This window comes from Typha angustifolia, chromosome 14, assembly GCF_048772165.1.
Source record: "Typha angustifolia cultivar Huaian chromosome 14, ASM4877216v1, whole genome shotgun sequence".
Taxonomy (NCBI): Eukaryota; Viridiplantae; Streptophyta; class Magnoliopsida; order Poales; family Typhaceae; genus Typha; species Typha angustifolia.
The window spans coordinates 9,606,634-9,627,677 of NC_133252.1; the positions used below are offsets into that span (position 1 = coordinate 9,606,634).

General features: G+C 36.2%; 1 protein-coding gene across 3 annotated transcripts; it reads left to right on the plus strand.

Moving 5' to 3' along the window:
* Positions 1-1,556: 1,556 nt before the first annotated feature.
* On the plus strand, positions 1,557-20,666 carry LOC140775407 (protein GFS12). Of its 3 annotated transcripts, none has more exons than XR_012106749.1 (18): positions 1,557-1,713; positions 2,565-2,599; positions 3,046-3,117; positions 3,214-5,403; positions 5,624-5,955; positions 6,065-6,277; positions 6,365-6,433; positions 6,523-6,728; positions 6,835-6,897; positions 7,066-7,274; positions 7,358-7,469; positions 7,611-8,129; positions 11,495-11,790; positions 16,382-16,595; positions 16,677-16,750; positions 18,167-18,302; positions 19,999-20,213; positions 20,309-20,666. XR_012106749.1 is itself a non-coding variant. In XM_073118681.1 (18 exons), the coding sequence occupies exons 1-17, from the start codon at positions 1,585-1,587 to the stop codon at positions 20,146-20,148; spliced, it is 5,019 nt and encodes a 1,672-aa protein (XP_072974782.1). In that variant the 5' UTR covers positions 1,557-1,584; the 3' UTR covers positions 20,149-20,192; positions 20,309-20,666. The 3 variants fall into 3 exon arrangements, 2 of the variants coding, with proteins under 2 accessions (XP_072974782.1, XP_072974784.1); XM_073118681.1 differs by having other exon boundaries at positions 19,999-20,192; XM_073118683.1 differs by lacking the exon at positions 1,557-1,713 and adding an exon at positions 1,855-2,445 and having other exon boundaries at positions 19,999-20,192.
* The last annotated feature ends 378 nt before the right edge of the window (positions 20,667-21,044 follow it).

Consider the following 21,044-nt stretch of genomic DNA (forward strand, 5'->3'; position numbering starts at 1 on the left):
CTTAAGAAAACTACAAAATGTTATTCTACTTGAAGAGATCAGCTTCAGTTGAAAAAGATACTTTAGCCATAACTTCCTATATTTCATAACTTGGCTAAAAGGCCTATTAACTTGTGTATCCTTTTAAGCAAATAATCATAGATAGAGACCAAATTATATGTCGCACCTTTCTTGTTCTAGCTTCACTACTTTAGTAGAAATCAGCAGGAAAATGCCTTGATTTTGAACTATCAAGAGCCACAATAACTTTTTAGAACATCACTTGACTATATATCACAATCTATGATCTATGCATATAAAGAAATAAGGGATTACAAGATGTCAATCATTTAATCACATTTGGATTTTCGAAGAAATGAGATAAGAATAACTAGAATTAAATAGTATTATAGAGGCACTATCATTACAATACTATTTTTTTCTTAAACAAAGAAAATATGTTGTGATCACCGTTACAATACAATAATTGAGCACACTATCTTGTGATAAAAGGTTATAAGATTAAATCTCGTTGACCAAAAAATGAGTTTCTCCTATGTAAAACTTAGTGGATTACGCCGCATTAGAAGCACTCTGCTGGCAGACAAGTTAAGTGTAAAAGGAGATAGAAATTTTTTAACGATTAAGTGTTGTAAATGTAATTTAGAATACAAGTAATAAATGATATTTTTAGAAGGGACATGTTTTAAATTTAATGGTTAGATTTATATTTTTGGTTTCAGAACCTAGGCAACAATGAGATTTAGATATTTTAGTAATTTAAATTTAGAACTTAGTCAAGTGAAGTCTCTTAGAGCCATCCATCCAACCGTCGGACGAATCTACCATGTTACCATCCATCGAACAATTATCTGAATCTCTCTCCTCACTATCCAAAGTTCAAATAATGTCCCAAATCTCACTCTTCAATTTCTTAATTTCTCCCAAATCCTAAATAATTTTTTTAAAGCCTTAATCAATATAAGCAAAATTTCAAGATTCATAAAACTTAAATTAAGTTCGACTTTGAATCAAACTTAAAATAGGGCATAATTCATAAATATAAACTATTAAAAATATCCGCGTATACAAAATATACAATAAAATTAGAATCAGAACTAAACTCTATAAGATCAGGATATATAATAATCTACTTAATCAGATTCTAAAATATAATAAAAGTATAGTATGATATAGAAAATATTACTTATATATACAAAATTTTGAGCCTATTTGATTGAGCCTAATGCTCATGATCAAGCTTAGTTCAAAATTATTTTTGAACCTGTTTTAAAGATTAAGCTTTGCTTAGCTTAGTTTTCGGCCGAGCTTGATTGAGGCTTATCGAGCCAAACTCGAGCCGGCTTTATTATTTTGACAGCCCCGGTCAAAACAATGGACGGGAAATAATTATAAATTAAGTCGTATTTTATAATTTGACACCTTTTTTTTAATTAGGCCCAGTGATAATCACCCATGAATAAATCTGAGCCGTCCGATGGTAGCATAAGCGTTAACTCCACACTTCGTATAAAAGCTTTTTTTCTTTCACCTCTCCTACTCTTCCTTCGATTAAGCCCGGGATCGCAAAATCCCGAGAGATCCATGGGAACTGTGACGCCGTGCTTCGAGTGCTTGGACCGGCGCATCCGATCCGAATTCTCCGATGAGGTCGTCTTCCGTTACGGAGTCTCCGATTCGCCGCTACCATTTGGCTCTTCCGCCGTTGTTGAGGTTCCAGTAGCACCACTCCTTCCCTTTTGTCATTCGATTATTAGTTTCTTTAATTTGGGTTTAGGGTTTTGTTTGTCTTCCTGTTTTTGTTTGAAAGTTTCAATCTTTTTGAATTTGGACGAGGGGTTTAGTGGTGGTAGTGCGAGAAGTCGCTGCTGTTCAGGGCCTGCTTGTTCGTTCATGAAAAGTGTTTTTTGATGTGCTGGAGAAGAGCTGAATTGTTTCTTTTAGTTGGATTTCCTCTTCTCTTTCTTTCACTTCTAGAGATTGGGCCAAAGCTACGATCTTTCGTGTTTGGACGAAGTTGTTGTAGAACCCAGAAAAGTTAGTGCTTTCTTATGCAACAAAGACTTTGATTATTTGGGATTCGATTGGTGAATAGAGAAGTGATAAGAGTTTCTTCTGAGGTGAATTTGACTGGGTTCTTGAGTCAAAACCTGTCATTGAACCTAGACTGCGTCACTCTAGTAACGTAGGTTGTAAGTGTTGCAGTAGCCATTGTCTTCCACTATATGTGAATTGAGGGCACAGTAGGCATGAAATAGTATGTCCCCATGCCAAAGAATAGGTGCTAGTTCAGAATGTTATCTCAGGGCCATCAGGGGAGGAAATGTGTGGGCATGAGGGAGCATCGAGATACTTACCCCGATATTAATACTGACAATTCACTGGCATGGTAGATGCTGAACTTTGCTGACCTTGCCAACCGACACGGCGACACGTCCATGATGGGTGATACTTTGCAGCTTGTCAACTTTTTTGGTTGATCTGTGTTCTTCTTTCATGTTGTTGCATAAACTTTGTTATTTCACTTGTTCTTCAAATGTATAACACTTATTTTATCGCTGCAGATCTATGTGAACAGAGAAGTGGTAGATACAACAAGGTGAAAGAAACTTTTACCCTTTTAATATTTTTCAATTTTAGCTCTCTGACTATTTATGCCTTTGAGGTGAAGATAATATAATATGGTAAACTTGTTAATTTCTTCTTCTCGAAACCTTTTTCAATGTTTTGGAAGCTATTGGAAATTTGAAATGCTACCCTAAGTGCATTTATTTAGCATCTGGCCTTGTCAAAATCTCTCTTGCTTAGATTTGCCAATTTGCCAAATTGCCAAGAATTTGCATCACTTTCTAAAGGGTTAATTTTAGGTTGCTAACAGGTTCCCCCCTCTCCCTCCCTCCCTCCCTCCCTCCCTCAATACACACATAAAAATATGAAAATAAAAAAAGGAGGAAAAACTGAAGAAACTCAACCTTCCACTTTTCTCTTTCTATTTACATTCTTTCCGCGTCTTATTGTGGTGATGTATGGAACACCATATTGCAGTTATGATGTCTCCGGTCAATTTATGCTGGTGGGATTGTCTGTGAACAAGGAGAGGTTTGCGGATGCAGATGAGTAAGTCGTATTTCTTTCTAACATGTCAAAGAACGATTCCTTATCTTTGTTATGTACATGTCTAAATATATGCTCAAACAAATTTACTTCTTGCAGTGGCTACAGCACTTTGGAGAATGGTTTAGTCACTTTAGTGAATGGTCTGCAGGGTAAAGACAGTATCACTCCCTTGGAACAAGGTCAATATCAAAGAGAACTTGATGTAGGCATACAAGCTGATAAAACTTCATCTTCCTTAAATGACTCCTTGTGTGAAAGAGAAACTCTGGAAGCTGTGGATCATGGAGGTTTATCTATCAGTTATTGTGAACATCCCTCATGTTTCAGAATGATCTCTGCATTGACTCCAGTTCCTTATATTGGCAGAATCTCATATATCGCAATCAGAGATGTTGTTTCAAAATTCTTAGCTGGGTCAACTGAAGACGAGGTGATTTCATCAATAAATCTACTAGCTGAAGGAAAAATAAATAGGGTTTATGGTGTGAACTTTCTTAACTTAGTTGGATTTTCTACTTTTGATGGCACTAATTTAACTGGTACGGTGAGACATCCCAATATCTGCCCTATATTATGTCTTCTAGAATCACGTGACTCTAGATACTTATTGCAACCCAAGTTTCAGTATACTCTGGAAAATGTCATGCAGTATAGCCCCAAAGCATTGCAGTCAGATTGGCATATTAGACTTTTTATGTACCAGATACTCTCTGCCTTGGCATATATACATGGTTTAGGAGCTTCTCATGGCAACATAAGACCTTCCACCATACTGTTGACTGATTCTTGTTGGCCGTTGCTAAGTATTGGTGATATGTTTCTTGTGAGATGTAACTTGAGATCAGCAAAATCTGCGTCTTCTGGAAAGCCATGCTGTTTAATGGATTATTGCCCTTGTCAAACTATTTATTCAGATCTTAAGTTATCATTATCTATAGACTGGCCTTCTGATTTCAAGAGATGGTGGACGGGTGAAATGAGCAACTATGAGTACCTTCTTGTCTTAAATAAACTGGCTGGTAGAAGGTGGGGTGACCATACATTCCATACTGTAATGCCATGGGTCATAGACTTCAATGTGAAGCCTGATGAAAATTCTACTGCTGGATGGAGGGACCTCTCAAAAAGCAAATGGCGACTGGCGAAAGGTGATGAACAATTAGATTTTACATATTCGACATCTGAATTTCCCCATCATGTTTCTGATGAATGCCTTTCTGAGCTAGCTGTCTGCAGTTATAAAGCAAGAAGGTTACCTTTGAACATTCTTCGCTCTGCTGTACGTTCTGTTTATGAGCCTAATGAGTACCCATCAAGCATGCAAAGACTTTATCAGTGGACCCCAGACGAGTGCATTCCTGAATTTTATACTGATCCTCGCATTTTTGTATCTCGTCATTCTGAGATGAGTGATCTGGCTGTCCCATCCTGGGCTGCATCTCCTGAAGAGTTTATTATATTGCATCGAGATGCTCTAGAAAGTGTTCATGTCTCACGACAAATTCATCACTGGATTGACATAACATTTGGTTATAAGCTGTCTGGCCAAGCATCTATTGAAGCGAAAAATGTAATGTTGCCAACCAGTGATCCCTCAATGCCAAAGTCTATTGGGCGCCGACAGCTCTTTACACGACCACATCCTATTCGTCGTGGTGTCACAACTCACTCACGCTATCACCATGATGGAGCATCATGTGCTAGATGCCAAGATGTACATGAAAGCAAGGCAGCTGCTAACATGGGGTCAGATATTATTAGTCCGTTGCACTTTGCGCCCAAGGACAATCTCATTTCAGAAACTAGTTATATGGAAGACATAGAAGAAGCAACTTTATTTTCTGAAAATTCAAACTGTTTGAATCCAATCTACAGTTATCGTGAAAGTTCTGCTGAGAACTTTTCTTCCTTGGAGTATCTAAAAAACAAACATTTGGACAAGAAAGTCTTAGAACAACTGGATGGAGCTCCATCAGTCCTGTCTGATTTTGATTTTGGCTGTCTTTTAGAATATTTTGAAGCTGATGACAGTCTCTCTATGGGCTTTCAAGAGATTTTGCTGTGGAGGCAAAAGTCCTCTGCATTGGGTATATCTTCACAAGAACAAGCAGATGACATATTTGCTGTTGGATGCATCTTAGCTGAACTCTATTTGGAAAGACCACTTTTTGATCCCATCTCACTAGCTGCATACAAGGAAACTGGCATTGTACCAGGTGTACTGCAAGAACTGCCTTCCCATGTTGCGCTTCTTGTTGAAGCATCTATTGATAAGGATTGGAAGAGGTAACTTTCTTTCACTGATAGGAGTCTATTGTGAAGAAAATTAAGATTTCCCATAGGAATAAAACAAATGAATTTGGCAGCTGTTCATGGATGGGATCCTTTACTGATGAACTAACAATTTTTTCTTTGAGTGACTCCTAGTTATGGTTTTCCTTCTAAAAGATCTTCTTTTCTTTTTTTATGCAAAATTTACTTCTCTAAATGTTTTATTCTCTTTCAGGAGGCCGTCAGCAAAATGTTTTTTGGAGTCACCATACTTTCCCCCAACAGTCAGGTCCGCATATATTTTTCTTGCTCCACTTCAACTCTTGTCTAAATCTGGCTATCGCCTTCAGTATGTTGCTAAGCTTGCAAGTGAAGGAGCCTTGAAAGCAATGGGAACATTTGCTGCAGAAATGTGTGCACCACACTGCTTGCATCTTATTGCATCAGCTGCATCTGATGTTGAAACTGAGTCAGCAATGCATGTCCTAAAAGAGTTTTTGAAGTGCTTGAGCATGCAAGCAATTAAAGCATTGATTCTACCCATCATTCAAAAGATTTTACAGGCTGGTTAGAAATTTCATGTATTTTTCTTTTACTTCTGACTTCTTGGTTTTTAGATAGTAAAGTATCTTTGTTCTGATCACTTGAACGGGTTGATACTTGTTATTGGCATCAGAATATTCACTTATGAAGGTCTCTCTCCTCCAAGTTTCCTTTGTGAGGGATTTGTGGAAGAAATTGGGTAAACAGACGTATCTGGAGAAGGTACACTCTTTAATTGTCCAAAATTTGTGCAATTCACCTAACAAGATCTCAGCTTCTGCTGCTTCTGTTGTTCTCATTGGTTCAAGCGATGAGCTTGGTATTCCCATCACAGTTCATCAGGCAAGTTTGCATAAGATGCTTCCTGACTAAATGATATAGGTCACTCCAACATATTGGGCCATTATTGACGTAAAAAATATTGTCCAGACAGTTTTACCACTAATCCACTCTTTTGGAAAAGGGCTTTCTGCTGATGGGATTGATGCTCTGGTTAGAATTGGTATCCATCTTTTTGAGTTGCTTTAACTTCCCTCATTTTATTCTCCTGCCAGAGAAAATTTCTATTTAATGGATTCATTTTCTTAATAGGCGCGCTTCTCGGAGAAAACTTTATTGTGAAACAACTTCTGCCTTTAGTAAGGAGTGTAGTTCTCTCGTGTATCAATATCTCACAGATGAATAAGCCTGAGCCCCAACAAAGCTGGAATGTTTTAACTTTAATTGATAGCTTATCTACTTTAGATGGTCTAGTTTCAGTTCTTCCTGTCGAGGTGATTCTCAAAGAACTAATTCAGGTTTGTCTTTTTATTCATGTATTTTAATCCAGTTAATTGACTTTGGTTTTTGTTTTGCTTAATAATTTTTTATTGTTTATTTACCTTTCTCATGCTACTTTTACAGGATCAAGTCTGCCTGCATGTTAAGGTTCTCAGGCAGATTCAGCTGGATCTCCGTGTGACTCAGGCAAATAGTCTCTTTCCATTTAATTTTTTTTAATGATCAGATCTAGATTCTAGATATTGCTACATTAGCATTTCATCAGTTGATTTCTTTCTAATACTTATATACCACTTTATTAGCATCTTGCAAGACATCTGTTAGCTGATCTGTCTGCTCCATGATTATTGGCAGGTTGCTGCAACCACACTTGTTGCACTTTCCCAGAGAATTGGACCAGATTTGACTTCTTTGTATGTTTTGCCACAGCTCATAGAGCTATTTGCTGAATTGGCCTTTTCCCAGGTAGCTTTTGGCGAATTTGGCCCCTCTTTGAGGAGCTCAAAGATCTCCAAATTAAAGTTAGATGAGGATGTTAAGATTGAAGACAGAAAGGACATTGTGTAGGTGCAAACTATAAATAAGTTTATGATGTTAAACAAGATTCACTTGGGAATATTTCATTACATTTTCTTTGTTCTTGTAGGTTGCTTTTGTATCCTTCCTTGGCATCAATTATTGGCATAGAGAAGCTCCGCCAGTGCTGCTCCACATGGTTTCTTTTGGAGCAAATTCTTCAAAGACGTCATAATTGGAAGGTAAACATTTATCCTTTGAGACTGTAGGAGTTTGTCTTATTTATCTTGCACTATGAACACTACATTCTGATTGCTTTACACTCTAGTCGAATATACTTTATACTTTGCTTAAAGTTCACTTCCTGTCTTTTGCATTTGTAGTGGGAATCTTCAGGTGAAACTTCTAGAAGTGTTGACATTATGAATCCTCAAAGGGTTCATATCATTAAATACTCTTCCTCTGATTACAATCCCGCTAAACTGTTGCTTAATGGGGTTGGATGGTCTATACCACAATCACAAGGAGTAAAAAGTGGTTTAACTGTGACAAATGGCAAGCAGTTAAATGATCGCGAACAAGTTGCATCCATCAACAGTTCAGTAATCTCAAACTTCGGAAACCAGGAACCCTGGTTTTGGTTCCCTGGTCCTGATGCTGATATGGAGGGACCTGATTTTCTTGGACGAGGTGGTGGCCAGAAAGATGAAGTTCCTTGGAAGATCAAAGCATCAGTTCTTTACTCTGCCCGTGCACATCCTGGTGCACTAAGAACATTAGCTGTTTGTCATGATGAATGCACAATTTTTACTGGGGGAGTTGGTCCTGGATTTAAAGGAAGTGTTCAGAAGTGGGAATTGCCTAAAGTGAACTGCATATCTGGTTATTACGGACATGATGAGGTTAGCTTCCTTTAGATTTCCTTTATGATAAGCTATTTTCCCTGACATGTCAAGGGGAATCACTTGATATGCCTTAGCATTTTAGGTGTGGGTGAGCAGAGGAAATCATCTCCTTGTACTGCATTTATAGTGATGACTTGGTAACGTGCTTTTTGGGCATTTTATGATCTTCTGATTTCATAAAGTGTTCTCTTTGTTATTTGACTATTCTCTGAGTTAATATTGTAAGTAGGCACGATGGTTAATTCTTTTCCTGCAACTAATTTGAGCAAAATTCTTTGCACTTTCTCTGCATGTAGGTTTAAAACTCAGAATGAAATAGCATAGTAGCATACAAGAAAACCAACAGGAAACAAGCCTTTAGTCCAACTATTTGGGATCCGTAGAATAAACAACAAAAGAAAATTCAAAACTAAAAGTGTGCAGGTTTTAATATTTGAAGATAGCTAGGTCTTGTGGGTTTTGCTCGTTCTTTTGTGCCACCTTAGTTAAACTTGTTTTTCCAAAAGCTTAAAGCCTTATTTACTTTACGAATAAGGTTAATTCTAGAATAAGTATTTCTCTTTGTTATTTTCAAAATGAAGTCTTTATTTCAGGAATAGTTATTTCTTATGTTCATTTATATTCTAGAATAAGGATATAATAATTACTTTTGATGTGATATAAAATAAAGAAAAAAATGGAAAAAATATGTCTTTTCCTATGAAATTACTATGAATGCCTTTTGATTTGATATAAAGTAGATTGATGGTATAAATTTTAAGGACAAATTAATAATTAGGTTGGTATGTGGTATAAAATGTAATTTTGATGAATAATATTTGTATTTTCGAACAAGGTTATTATGATGTTTAGTTATTATTCTGGAATAAGAAAAAAAGTTATTCCAGAAATAAACGGGGGCTAAAGTATCTTGAGATCAATTATATATTTTGTGGTGAATTTTTTCTTATATTAAATTATCATTATTTTGAATAGCACTCGTGGTGGCCGCCATGTTGGGTGGTGCATCGGCAACCTCGCCATTAGTGGTGGTGATGATAGAAGGCTGCCTACCGCATTGGCGTGCCACCTGGTCGCTAAAAGGCAGTCTGGTGAGTCGGGTGGCCTGATAATATGGGTCGGCGATTCAGCCCGCCCATTAAAGATTATTGGGTTGGATTCGGGTTAATAGATTGAGTCCGACTAACTAACCAATAACCATTATATATAAAGAAAAAAGTACACACACACACACTCTCTTTTGCCACACTCTCTCGTTGCTCTTTCTTGATCAAACCATCAAAATCCTAAACCTCTCTTTCGATCGTCTTTTTCGGCTCTACCTTCCATGGTTGCTAGTAGCGAACAGCGACTAGGGAGCTTAGGTGATGGCTACCGGCAGTGAGTTATTGTGGACGACGATTGGCAATGGTATGCCTTTGATCTTTCTTCTCTCTCAACTCCACTCTCACACTCTCTCCACTCTCTTTCACTCTCTCACTCTCTCCCACTTCTTTTCATTGACGGCAAACATTGTTGAACTCTCGAGTTTTTTTCCACAGTCTTGATCCATTGATTGTTTAATTTCTCTTAAATTTTTCCCCACTTCTCAGTCTTTCCCACTCTCATTTAGGTAGCTGGAGGAATTAATTGCTAAATGCTAAGTAGTCTATGAATTAAGATTACTATTTTTTTTCCACCGACTTGCATTACAATTGGAGCCTCGGAGGAATGGGTTGCTAATTAAATAAATAGTTGCTGATTAGAAGAATTTAAAATGTGAATTAACTAGAGGAATATGAAATGTGAGTTACTGTTTAGTGATTAGTGATTACTATTTTTTACTTTTTATTGTTTTTAATTTTTTATATCAGTAATTACTAATTAGTTATAGTCTTACTGATTCATTATAAATTTTATATATACTATATTACTATTAAAAAAATAAAAATATATCATATGTGATTTTTTTATATAAAAAATACTAGACTGGTTTGTCACCCGTCTTTCACCTTGGTGTTAGGTTGTGGAGTGACTGCTTGTCACTCGCGATCGTCTTTCAAAACATTGTAAATTATTTTGAATTAGAACATCACAAGTGGATGCTGTTTATAACTCAATTATCATTGACCCACTTTAATGTATTTTCCTTCATATATTGGCTATAGGATCTTTGTTAGATGGATATTTCAAGTAATTTTGACTAGCTTGCAGTATCCATCTTTTAACCTTGTCGATTTCCATATCTTACACACTAAAATATAGTTTATTGAAGGTCCTTTAACTCAGGAGAATTGTTGATTGTTCTATTCAAATAGAATAATTGTGTTTGCACACCTATCGTTCCTTAATAAGCTTGTCCTCAGCAAAAGGAAACATATTAATAAGATTTCTATGTTTTTTTTTTCTTCTCGACCTCTCTAAATTACTTGATTAAGTCTCACCCATTTGGAATGAAATTAACTGCCTCTTGCAAATTATTACCTGTTTTATCCTAACTTATTCTGATATTTATTTGGTCCAGCATTCATGTTCCCTTTTCAATCATCATGGAATGTCAAAGTCACAATTATTGATTCTGTATCTAAGTGCTTCTATGCTTGTTTATTGCGCAGGCATATAACCATTTCTATGTTCTTGGATGGAAGCACCATAAATGCTTCTATTTCTTTGATTTTAGGAGCATATCTTAAATGTGCTTCTTATTGTCTACATGACCATGTATTTCTAAACTACATCCTTCATCCTAACTTAAGGGTGAAAACGGGTCGGATTAACTCCGATCCGATCCGACTAGGATCGGATTCGGATAAAAAAATTCTTTCCGATTCGGATAAGGATAAATTTTTGAAAAAAAATTCAAATACAGATTCGGATACGGGTCGGATATATTTTTCGTATTCGGATATCTGTTTACCCGCATATTTTTTGAATGATTTATAGTTTTTAGTTTGATTATTTAAATAATAAATATTAACATTGTTACAAATAATACGTTATATATTATTTATAGAGATTAATTTCTCTAATTTTACATATTTGACATACAAAAAAATTATTTGTTGTAAAAGTCTTAATGTTTGTGTTAATTATATCTAAATAAAATACTATAATTTTTTAAAATTCAATCAATATCCATTTAAGATTCGATCTTCTATCCGAAAATTATCCGTATCCGTTTAGTTAGGATATTGTTTTAAATTTTGCTATTTGTACAATATTCGTATCTGAATCCGTATCCGGACTAAAAATATGGATTCAGATATGGGTTGAGTATTATCCGATCCGTATCCAATCCGTTTTCATCCCTAACCTAACTTCTTAAAATCCAATTTCCCATAATCTTTTTAACTTGTTCTTTTCACTGTTAAATGTTTCTTCAGGTTGTGAATGCTATCAACATATTGTCTGTCAGCGGAAGAGTTGCCTCTTGTGATGGTACTATTCATATATGGAATGGACAAACCGGTAAACTGATCGCTGTATATGCAGATTCTTCAACAAATTCTCCACTACAAACTACAGCCAAGATTACTACAGAGCAGACAAGCATGCTTATGCCCAATGCACTCTCAGGTGGAATGTTGTCTAATGCATTCAGTGGTAGTCTGTATACCTGCATGCATTACCTAGAATCTGATGAAAAGCTTATAGCTGGAATGGGAAATGGCTCTCTCAGGTATTTATACATAAACTTTTATACTAGTGAGTAATCACTTGAAATAATTTTCTTTGACTTTCTTTATTTTGTTGAAAATGGTTCTAATTCATGTAACATGGTATTCTGTAATCTGTATCTTATATTATGTTCTACAAAGTGGAAATTTCCAGTACCCATTGGATAGCTTATACATGACTCTTGGTCTTCTTTTTAATCCTTAGAAAGGGATATGCAGACTCATAACATGATAATTTAGTGATGTAGAAGTTCCTACAGTGAACTGAGATCTTTATATGCTCTCTAATGGCTTTGAGTCAGGAAGCCAATAATGAGTACTTGGTCAATTTATTCAAATGATTATTGATCTGAGCTTTGCATCTATAGTAGATGCCTCTTCTAGTATTATTTATTTTTTGGTATGGATGGCCGTGCCAATGGAGTACTGGCACCTGACACGAGTTTTGCCAATCAAATCAAAGATTGCCATGCATATGGTGTACTGCCACTAGGCACGAGGGGTGCCGCACAATACTCCTAGTAGTGATTGACGTCATCGTCACCCTCATCATTGCCCATCGGTGTGGATCCTTATTAAACCCGCTTTCCTTCCATCATCTTCCTCCTTACTACTAGGGCATGCGAGCGACGGGTTATGTCACACTATAGCAATGATGAGTAGTCTCCCAACTCCTTTTCTCTTCCTCTCTTGCATAATTTGATGATGGGTGGAGCCTCTACTCTTGTGCCATGGTCGGCACATGCTATTATACATGCCGTGACAATCGATAGTTGACATGAGCCGTGCCATAGGCACAAAATCTTTAGTGCTAGTGGTGCAGCCCCGTGTTGGGGTATGTCGACTCGTGCCGATTGGCATGGTTATATTTTATTTTTATTTTGTTCATAATTCAAAATATAATTTGAGGGAGTACAAATGATAAGTTCAGCTCAATTTTGCTAGAAAGGATCTTCTATATAGATATGACATTTTGGTGCTAGATCTATGGAAAACCCTTTTGTCTTGTTTGCTTTGAGTTTGGGGACCCCTAATCTAATTCAATAACCAAATATTTTTTTTTATCTTTTTCGTATCTAACTAAGTTTACTCTCTAAAAAATCAAGACTATGAAATGAGACTAATTAATCGAGTTCGGGGCTTAGCCTCAAATCAAACAAAGCCTTTGAAAAATAGGAATCAAATGGAAAATTTATTTTCCTGTAAAAATTAAAAATTTCAAAATTAATTTGTTAAATTCGTTCAAATTGGGTCAAAATTAGTATAGGAACATATTAGAATAACCCTATATGAGTTAATTTGAATCCAAAATTTATAATTTTTATAGCATAATTAGATTTTGCTCAAATTTGAAAAAAAAAATCAAAATTAATATGTCAAATTTGTTCAAATTGAGTCAAAATTGATATAGAAACATGTAAGGTTAGCTATGTTCAATTAGCTATTGGTTTTTTGTAAATTAATGAATATGTTCAATCATATTATATATTGAATAATGTTTTGCTTGACTATTGTTATATCTTTAATAAAATAGGTCGTTTACAAAAATAATCTAAGCATAAAAGACTCTAATGTAGGTTTTCATACATATATATTCATACTAAAAGATAAGGATTATTGCGTTAAAGACACTAAAATTATATCTAAATATCCTAAATTTTTTTATTAGAGGTATGTCAAAGACATGCAAATGTATGTCGGAGGCGTGCTGACCAAGTATTGACATGGCACGTAGGGGTGGCAAAAATTGACTTGACTCGATAATCTGATACGATGACCCGATTGTTAATCGGGTTTGGGTTTAGTTGGGTTCGGGTCATAAATAAGTCAACTCGCCTAACCCGATTATTAATCGAGTTATGTTTGGGTTTATACCACCGACCCGCTTAACCCGTTTAAGTTAACGGGTCGGGTTGGGTTAACCCGCCAACCTACCATATATATATATATATATATACATATACATATATACATATATATATATTCTAAGTTTTTCTAACCCTAACCCTAAGACCCACAACACAACTCAAGTGAGTGAGTGAATCCCCAATCCCACAGCCGTCGCCCCTTGCCCCTTTCCCATGCCTTTAGCCGTCGCTCCTTGGCCCTTACCCATGTTCGTAGCCCGATCACACTGCGTCGTCGCCCCCTTACTCCTCACTCCTCACACGGAGTAACATCGCCGGATTCTCCTCACTCACCACCTAATCTCCTCACTCCTCACTCAATCGGTTAAGCAGATGAACCGATGACCCATATAACTGGGTATGGTGGCCTTTATGAGAAGACTTGGGTTGGACGGAGATTTCCACCAGCTTCACCATCGACAACTACCGGAACGATGATTTTGAGGCCCTCTCCGTCGTTCTCCAGACGACGGCAACGTAGGTGAAGCTAGTCAAATCGACCGACATGACCTTCTCTTGGAACACCGCGAACGTCAACGACGAGTACTTCTCCATATTCTACTTCTCCAAGCTCGAAATCCTCATCGAAAAATAGTTGCGAATGTTCTCCATCTACTACGGTGGCAACTCGTGATTCAGACCCTTCTCGCCGCCTTACCTTTTCTCCTACTACATTTACGTTCTTGGCTTATTCAGTGGATATCCTCGGTACATCTTCTCTCTCCATGCCACCGAGAACTCGATGCTTCCTCCACTGATGAACGCGAGGAAGATCTATACTCGGATGCAACTCCACGAAGTGATGATTGATCTCTCAGACGGTACATTAGAGATTTTTTTTTAAATTTTGATTTGGAGTATGGTTGAAAACAATTATGAAAAATGCTTTCTTTCTACGTTTATCGATTGCTTTTAGATTTGGTTGAGAAGAATCTGGGCATTATCAATTATACTCCATATCAATTTGTTTCAAGAAGTGAAAGATATGAATATTACATTAATGATTCAATTAAATAGTTGGCTTTTATACCCTTTGTCTTTCCTTTTTCCTTTATAATTGTGAAGATATATTTTTAATTGCAATTACCGTGAAGTTGTTACTTCCTAATTAGTTGCAATCTCACAAAGATTTCTACATACCAATTTATAGCTTGCTTAAATTAATTTAGCACGCACAGTAAATTACAATAATTGTACAAATTTTTTATGTATATTAATCAAAGGCCCAATATAAACTTTAACAATAATCAAAATTTTGGGAGATGAATAAAAGGTTGGAATATTATTTTATTTTTTTATATAATAAATCAGTAAATATTAAATTTTATATATGATTTATATTAAACAAGTTAAATGAGTCGTGTTAACGTGTCGGGTTAACATAGCTCATTTAACTATACGGGTTAGACTGGTTGTGTTAGCGTGTCGTGTTAACTCGACTCGTTTATTAAATTGGTTCGGCGGGTCGGGTCGTGTTCGTGTTTACCAAATACAACCCGTTTATTAATCGGGTCGTGTTCGTGTCAAGGTAAAGTTGACCCGACCCGAAATCGACCCGATTCGAACCTACTCAACCCGACCCGATTGCCACCCCTAAAATTGGCACGTGCTTTTGGCATAGTCATCCTTGCTTGGTGATACATAGCACCTTTTCCATTTCCATTATTGCTGATCAAATTACTAAAAATTTCTTCTCCCTTTTTGGTTCATTTATTTGCTACCATGTATTTGCCACATCAACAGATCTAATGCTTTGAAGTATAATTTATTTGAATCTTTTACATCCCGATTGACTTCTGAATTCTCATGAACGATCACCTATCTGTAGGCAACTGGTGTTTAGTCAATATTCTGTCTTTAAGATATGCTTCTGTACCTAGCCTTCTTGAGCTTGGAATTATGGTCCTTAGCTGAGTATATCTTGATGTGAGCAGTTCTTGTTACTGCTTGGATAATTGAAAACCTTATCAGTGTTATGACTTCTCAAAGTGGTAGAGAGTATATATGTGTGCTGGGACATATTGCGTCACCTTAAGACATACTAAAAAAGCACAAGAAATCACAAAATCTGCTATCAATATGAAATTAGCAATATCTTAGCAATTTGATGAGGCAGAGAAAGCAAGGCAAGCTGGCAGGAGGTAGAGTAATTTGGATGGGCGACTATGGTTTAGGGAGGAAGAACATGATAGGGAGCAAAAGGAGGTGGCTATAGTTTGGGGGAGGAAGAAGAGAAAATAACGCAAATGGAGGTAGACTAAGGGATAAAGGAGGTTGACAGTAGCTTTGGTTCGGAAAAAGAATATACGTACATACTGGTTTTTCTGGTGGCTATCCTTTGGTCGCTACTCTTCATCAATTGACTCCCTGGTTTCTACTTCTGCCACTCTGGAAGATGGGAAGATTAAACAAACTATTAGTTGTAAGAGAGGGAGAAGAGAGTGGGCTGGGCTCCATTTTTCATTATTTATCCAAGCCTACTACCGTCGTAAACAATCTGGCTGCGTGTTTGAACATTGTTGACGGGCCATAGGCAGCATAAATGCAATTTTTTTTCAGAAGAGTACAGATACTTAAAACATTGAAGCCTATTTATTCTATATAGTGTATACCTTCCCAGTATCTGCCTTCCCTTGTTTGCTTTAGCTTGATACTAAAATGCTTTCTAAGATCTTGTCAATTGTAGGTTCATTGATGTTGTTCAGGACAGGAAGCTGCATTTGTGGAAGAGTGATTCTGCCGAATACTCCTTCTCATCTCTTGTGTCAGCTATTTGTCCTTGTGGATCTTCATCATCATGGATAGTAGCTGGGTTAAGCTCAGGTCAGTGTAGATTGCTTGACGCAAGAAGTGGGAACATCATTGCCTTTTGGCGTGCACACGATGGCTATATTACCAAGGTAGGACAGAAAAATTTGGTTATCAGTTCTTGTTGCATACTTCTTAGTTCTTACTCACTGTTACATGTTTAATGTGTGCAGTTGGCTTCACTGGAGGATCATCTGCTTGTATCAAGCTCTCTCGATAAAACTCTAAGAGTTTGGGACCTGAGAGGGTTAGTTTTTCTACTGCCCTCTCTTGATATGCATGTATCACTATATTTATCTTAATTCATAAGCATTGTAAGATGAGATTAAATGAGCTACATCTTAATGAAGAGAAAGGTAAAGAAAAGCCATCACTTCATCATTGCGTTCAGAACTCTTCTTTGGTTTTCACTTCTTTAACTGCTCAGAATTTCAAAAGTTCATGAAATCAATCCTGAATTTTACATGCTATCTCCAGCATTTATGCTCGAGTTTCTTAGGGTATATCTCCAATTAAAAGATAATGAACTAAAGTGCATATTTACTATTACTTTCATGTAACTCATTATAAGTTAGGAATCAGACAACTCATGAACCCCCACCTTAAAAATTTTCAGTGTTACATTCTTAAAAATGACTCATCATGATTGTTGTGCTAATTGGCATGGTTGGCATGGATCAATATCTATGATGCCAGAAAAAGTTCTGCACTAATATGGGTGGACTACCTGGATCCTCCATAATGTCCACCCGCGCCTCTTTGTGCAATTAGGTATAACCATATAAGCATATCTTACTTAAAAGTGGTCTGATACTGGGGAAGCATCTTACTTCCTTCATCCCTTTCGAGACACCTTTATCTTTGGTGCTTGATACCTATAAGTCACATTTAAATGTCAAAAATCAATGGAAAATTTCGGTTCCTCAAGTTATTTGCCTCAGTGTGACAAGATCTGAAAGAAGTTGGGGAAGTCATCAAATTAGAATTTTATTAGTGTATGGTTCAAATAGATCTACTGCTGTTAAATAGTGCTAATAGACATCAATTTGGCCCATAAATCCTGTTTTAGGGCTCTAAAAAAGATTAAAGATTTTTTTCTAATCATATTTAGGTTTTCTAGTGTGGCAGTGATAGGTAGACTCACATAGTGTGTGCTGCAATACTTGTTGTGCCAAGCCGAGGCCTACCTCTTGCTTTTGGCACAACTATTATTGACCGTACTTGGATCTCAAGAGCATGCTTACTTTGGTCGTTGTTCTATATTTTAGAAGAGAAGCTAGGTTTTTGATGCAGCCTACATCAGTACGGTAATCTGGTCAACATGATCCCATGCAGATACATGATATGCCACAGGGCTTTCTGTGGCTTGTGTAACTTCTGGCTGTGCCAGATATTCTGCACCTTGTTGAAATCTGCAACATGTTGAATACTACAAACCATGCAACCTGGCAGTTAAAACCATGAGAGCAGGATCCTTGATTCAGTTACAACAAATAACAACCCTCACCTTACAAAACAATTTATGGTTCAGATCTCCAGAGATAATGCTAACTTCAGAAGCAAACTAAACTTAAGCCACTTTCCCATGTTTATGTTTCAAGTACCATAAATGGAAAAACAAATGCTTGTACCTTTACTAAACTCTTGATGTATACTTTGGCAGGAATTTAGCAACCCAGTCGAATATTTTTAGGGGCCATTCAGATGGAATCTCCAGCTTCTCTTTGTGGGGTCAGGATGTGATATCAGTTTCTGGGCATAAGATTGCACTCACTTCGCTTTCCAGATCAACAAGTGAAGTATGGAACTTGTTCCTTTTATCTTTCTGTTATTCATATCTTTTGCAAATTGTATGAGACAAATGGTGGCCTTGAACCACATCCTTGACTTCCTTTTGTGGGTATATCCAACCAAGGATAATTGTGTTGGTTGGCACTTGCCATGCAGGTGGTGGCACGACACCTGGTGCCGAGTTGTGTTTGTCTGGCACGGGTGCGTGTCGACCTATGCCAATGTGGAACTTTTTTTTTTTAAACTCTTTCTTACACTCATTGATCATAATCAAACAACTTTAGGTGGCGTTTGGTTTATACATAAGAGATACTTATTCATGAATTAGGACCCTCTTTCGTTAAATACATTCTGCAATGAAACACTCATTCATGTATATTTTAGTCAAACATTGTATAAGGTAAGTCACGTAATAAGTTATACATAAAATCTTATTGCAAAATCATTACATTTTTACAATCAAACAACAAAATGTGAGTAAAATTTAGATTACGTAATTTACATTTAAGAGGTGTGCATAAAGTTATCCTTAAAAAAAATTTATACATGAACCAAACGAGGCCTTAATATTTTTCTTGTGCCAGCAAATAAAATCGTCATCAATATAATTGAATATTATTAATAGTATTTAACGCAATATTTTCATGTTATTCTTATGCCGACAAATAAAATCTTTGATTCTTCCGGTTATTTTACGTTCAACTAGATATTAGTTTTAATTATTGAACTATTATTAATTAATATTATGTGTTGAATGCTATTATGCGTTCATTTATATTATGGGGTATTAACTTATATTATGGAGTGTTCAATTATTAAGATAAGTTTTAATGAATGTATTCAATCATATTATGTGTTGAATAATATCTATATTTGACTATTGCTATATCTTTAATAAAATATGTTATTTACAAAAATAATATAAAGATAAAAGATTGTAATGTAGGTTATAATACAGAAATTCAAATAAAAAACTAAGAATTGACGTGCCGAAGATCTAAAAACATCTTTAAGTATTTTAATTTTTTTTATTAAAAATATATTAAATGCATACCGGTGGCACATAAGGGCGTGCTGACCAGTGACTTGTAGGATCATGTCATGCTGATAGTAGCATGGCACGGCATATGCCTTCGGCACAACCATTGTTGTATGCAACTAACATTACTGCTTATCTTATTGTGAAAAGCCTATTCTCTGTTGTCATATTTCCAAGTTTTTCAAGTTGACTCTTCTTTGTTTAGTTATATTTGCAAGAAATGACCTCCAGCTCAATTTTTTCTGTTTTTTGGTTTAAAATTCCCTTCATGTGGTTCTTCTGAAAGTAGAAAGGGAAGAGGACTATTTAGTAGCAAAGGGTACAGTGAGAATATTCCTTAAAAACTAACATGAATTAGCTTTTGCAAATATGCCTGCAAGAGGAGGATTCAATTTGCAAGTATGTCAAAAAGAACTTCCACACATTAAGGCTAAAATAGGTGGTGATATGCAAAATATCCTTTTCTTTCAGCCCCCTATTGAGTAGTGGAGGTTGCTGGGGTCACTTGACTTGTTTGGGACCTAGTATCCAAACAGTGAGCTTTCTAAGCTCTACTTGGTGACTTCTCCCTGCTACTGTCTCTGGTGATCAGTCTAACAATGTACTTCTTCACTCATTCTTTTCTGTTTCTTATTAAATTATGGGTTGTTGATATTTTGTTGTAGGGTGGGCAGCAGCGGCTTTTTCCCCAGAAACTGTATTCTGCCGACAGGGGGACGAGAAACTTGTCAGTTCTCTCGACCATCAGCGTGCTTCCATTTTCAAGATTGCTTCTTGTTGGAACAGAGGATGGGTATCTGAAGATATGCTGCTAGTCTCTCTTTTTCCTTTTTCTTCCTTGTCCCAGGCATATGAGAGGGTAATAACCTTCCATCATAATGTGCGTAAAGAGTATTTCCTTACCTGCATGATGAAAGTCAATATATCTTTTTTCTTGATGACTGAGTTGTTCTCATGTTGCAATGTGTCGTGCAGTTATCGTCGGATACCTACAGTAAGGTTGCAATGCATCGTTGTGGCCCATTTTCCTGATTACAGCTTGACTGAGTTTTCCCAGTTTTTACTTCGGGCTTCAATATGGTTGCGTGGCAGTGTATATACATACATATCTCAAATCGGTCCTCCTTCCGATCGAATTTGTATTAGTAGCAGTTATATTTCAACAATTAGTGAGCATAATTATTGTAGCCACATTTTTCCTTTCTTTTTTTTTTTTTCATTGTAAGTGTTCTCTTTTATGTACTATTTATTAATTGGAACTGTCTAACAGAGTGGGAAATTTTGCATCCTATTGGAGTTATAATAAAAATCAGAATGGAAATTATTGATTTCATGCAGAGTACTTCTGCTTGCTTATTATTTTCATTTTTGTTTGGTTTGGAAAGTAATGCAAATTGCACCCAAAAGTTATGATAGGAACATAATCTGGCATAAGATATGCTGACTTATATGTTGATTACTAGGATATATTTGTCTGCAGTTCACCCTATTCCAGCCATTAAATGCATCTAAAAGAACAAACGTCAGCATAAACAGCAGTTTGGATTCTTAGAATCCACCAAATTTATCTTCTCCTTAGAAACTATTTAAGGAATAATTCTAATTAGACAGTTTGACCTATTACAATTTTCACATATACTCTCAAAATTATACTATTATTTATATACAACTCTTGAGTCACATATCTCTTTCAACTAGGAAAAAGGAAAAG

Coding starts and splice junctions, on each gene's coding strand:
- LOC140775407 (XM_073118681.1), top strand. CDS start 1,585: ATGGGAACTGTGACGCCGTGCTTCGAGTGCTTGGACCGGCGCATCCGA. Junction 1,714..2,564: donor GCTCTTCCGCCGTTGTTGAG/GTTCCAGTAGCA, acceptor TTATCGCTGCAG/ATCTATGTGAACAGAGAAGT. Junction 6,278..6,364: donor CATCACAGTTCATCAGGCAA/GTTTGCATAAGA, acceptor TTGTCCAGACAG/TTTTACCACTAATCCACTCT.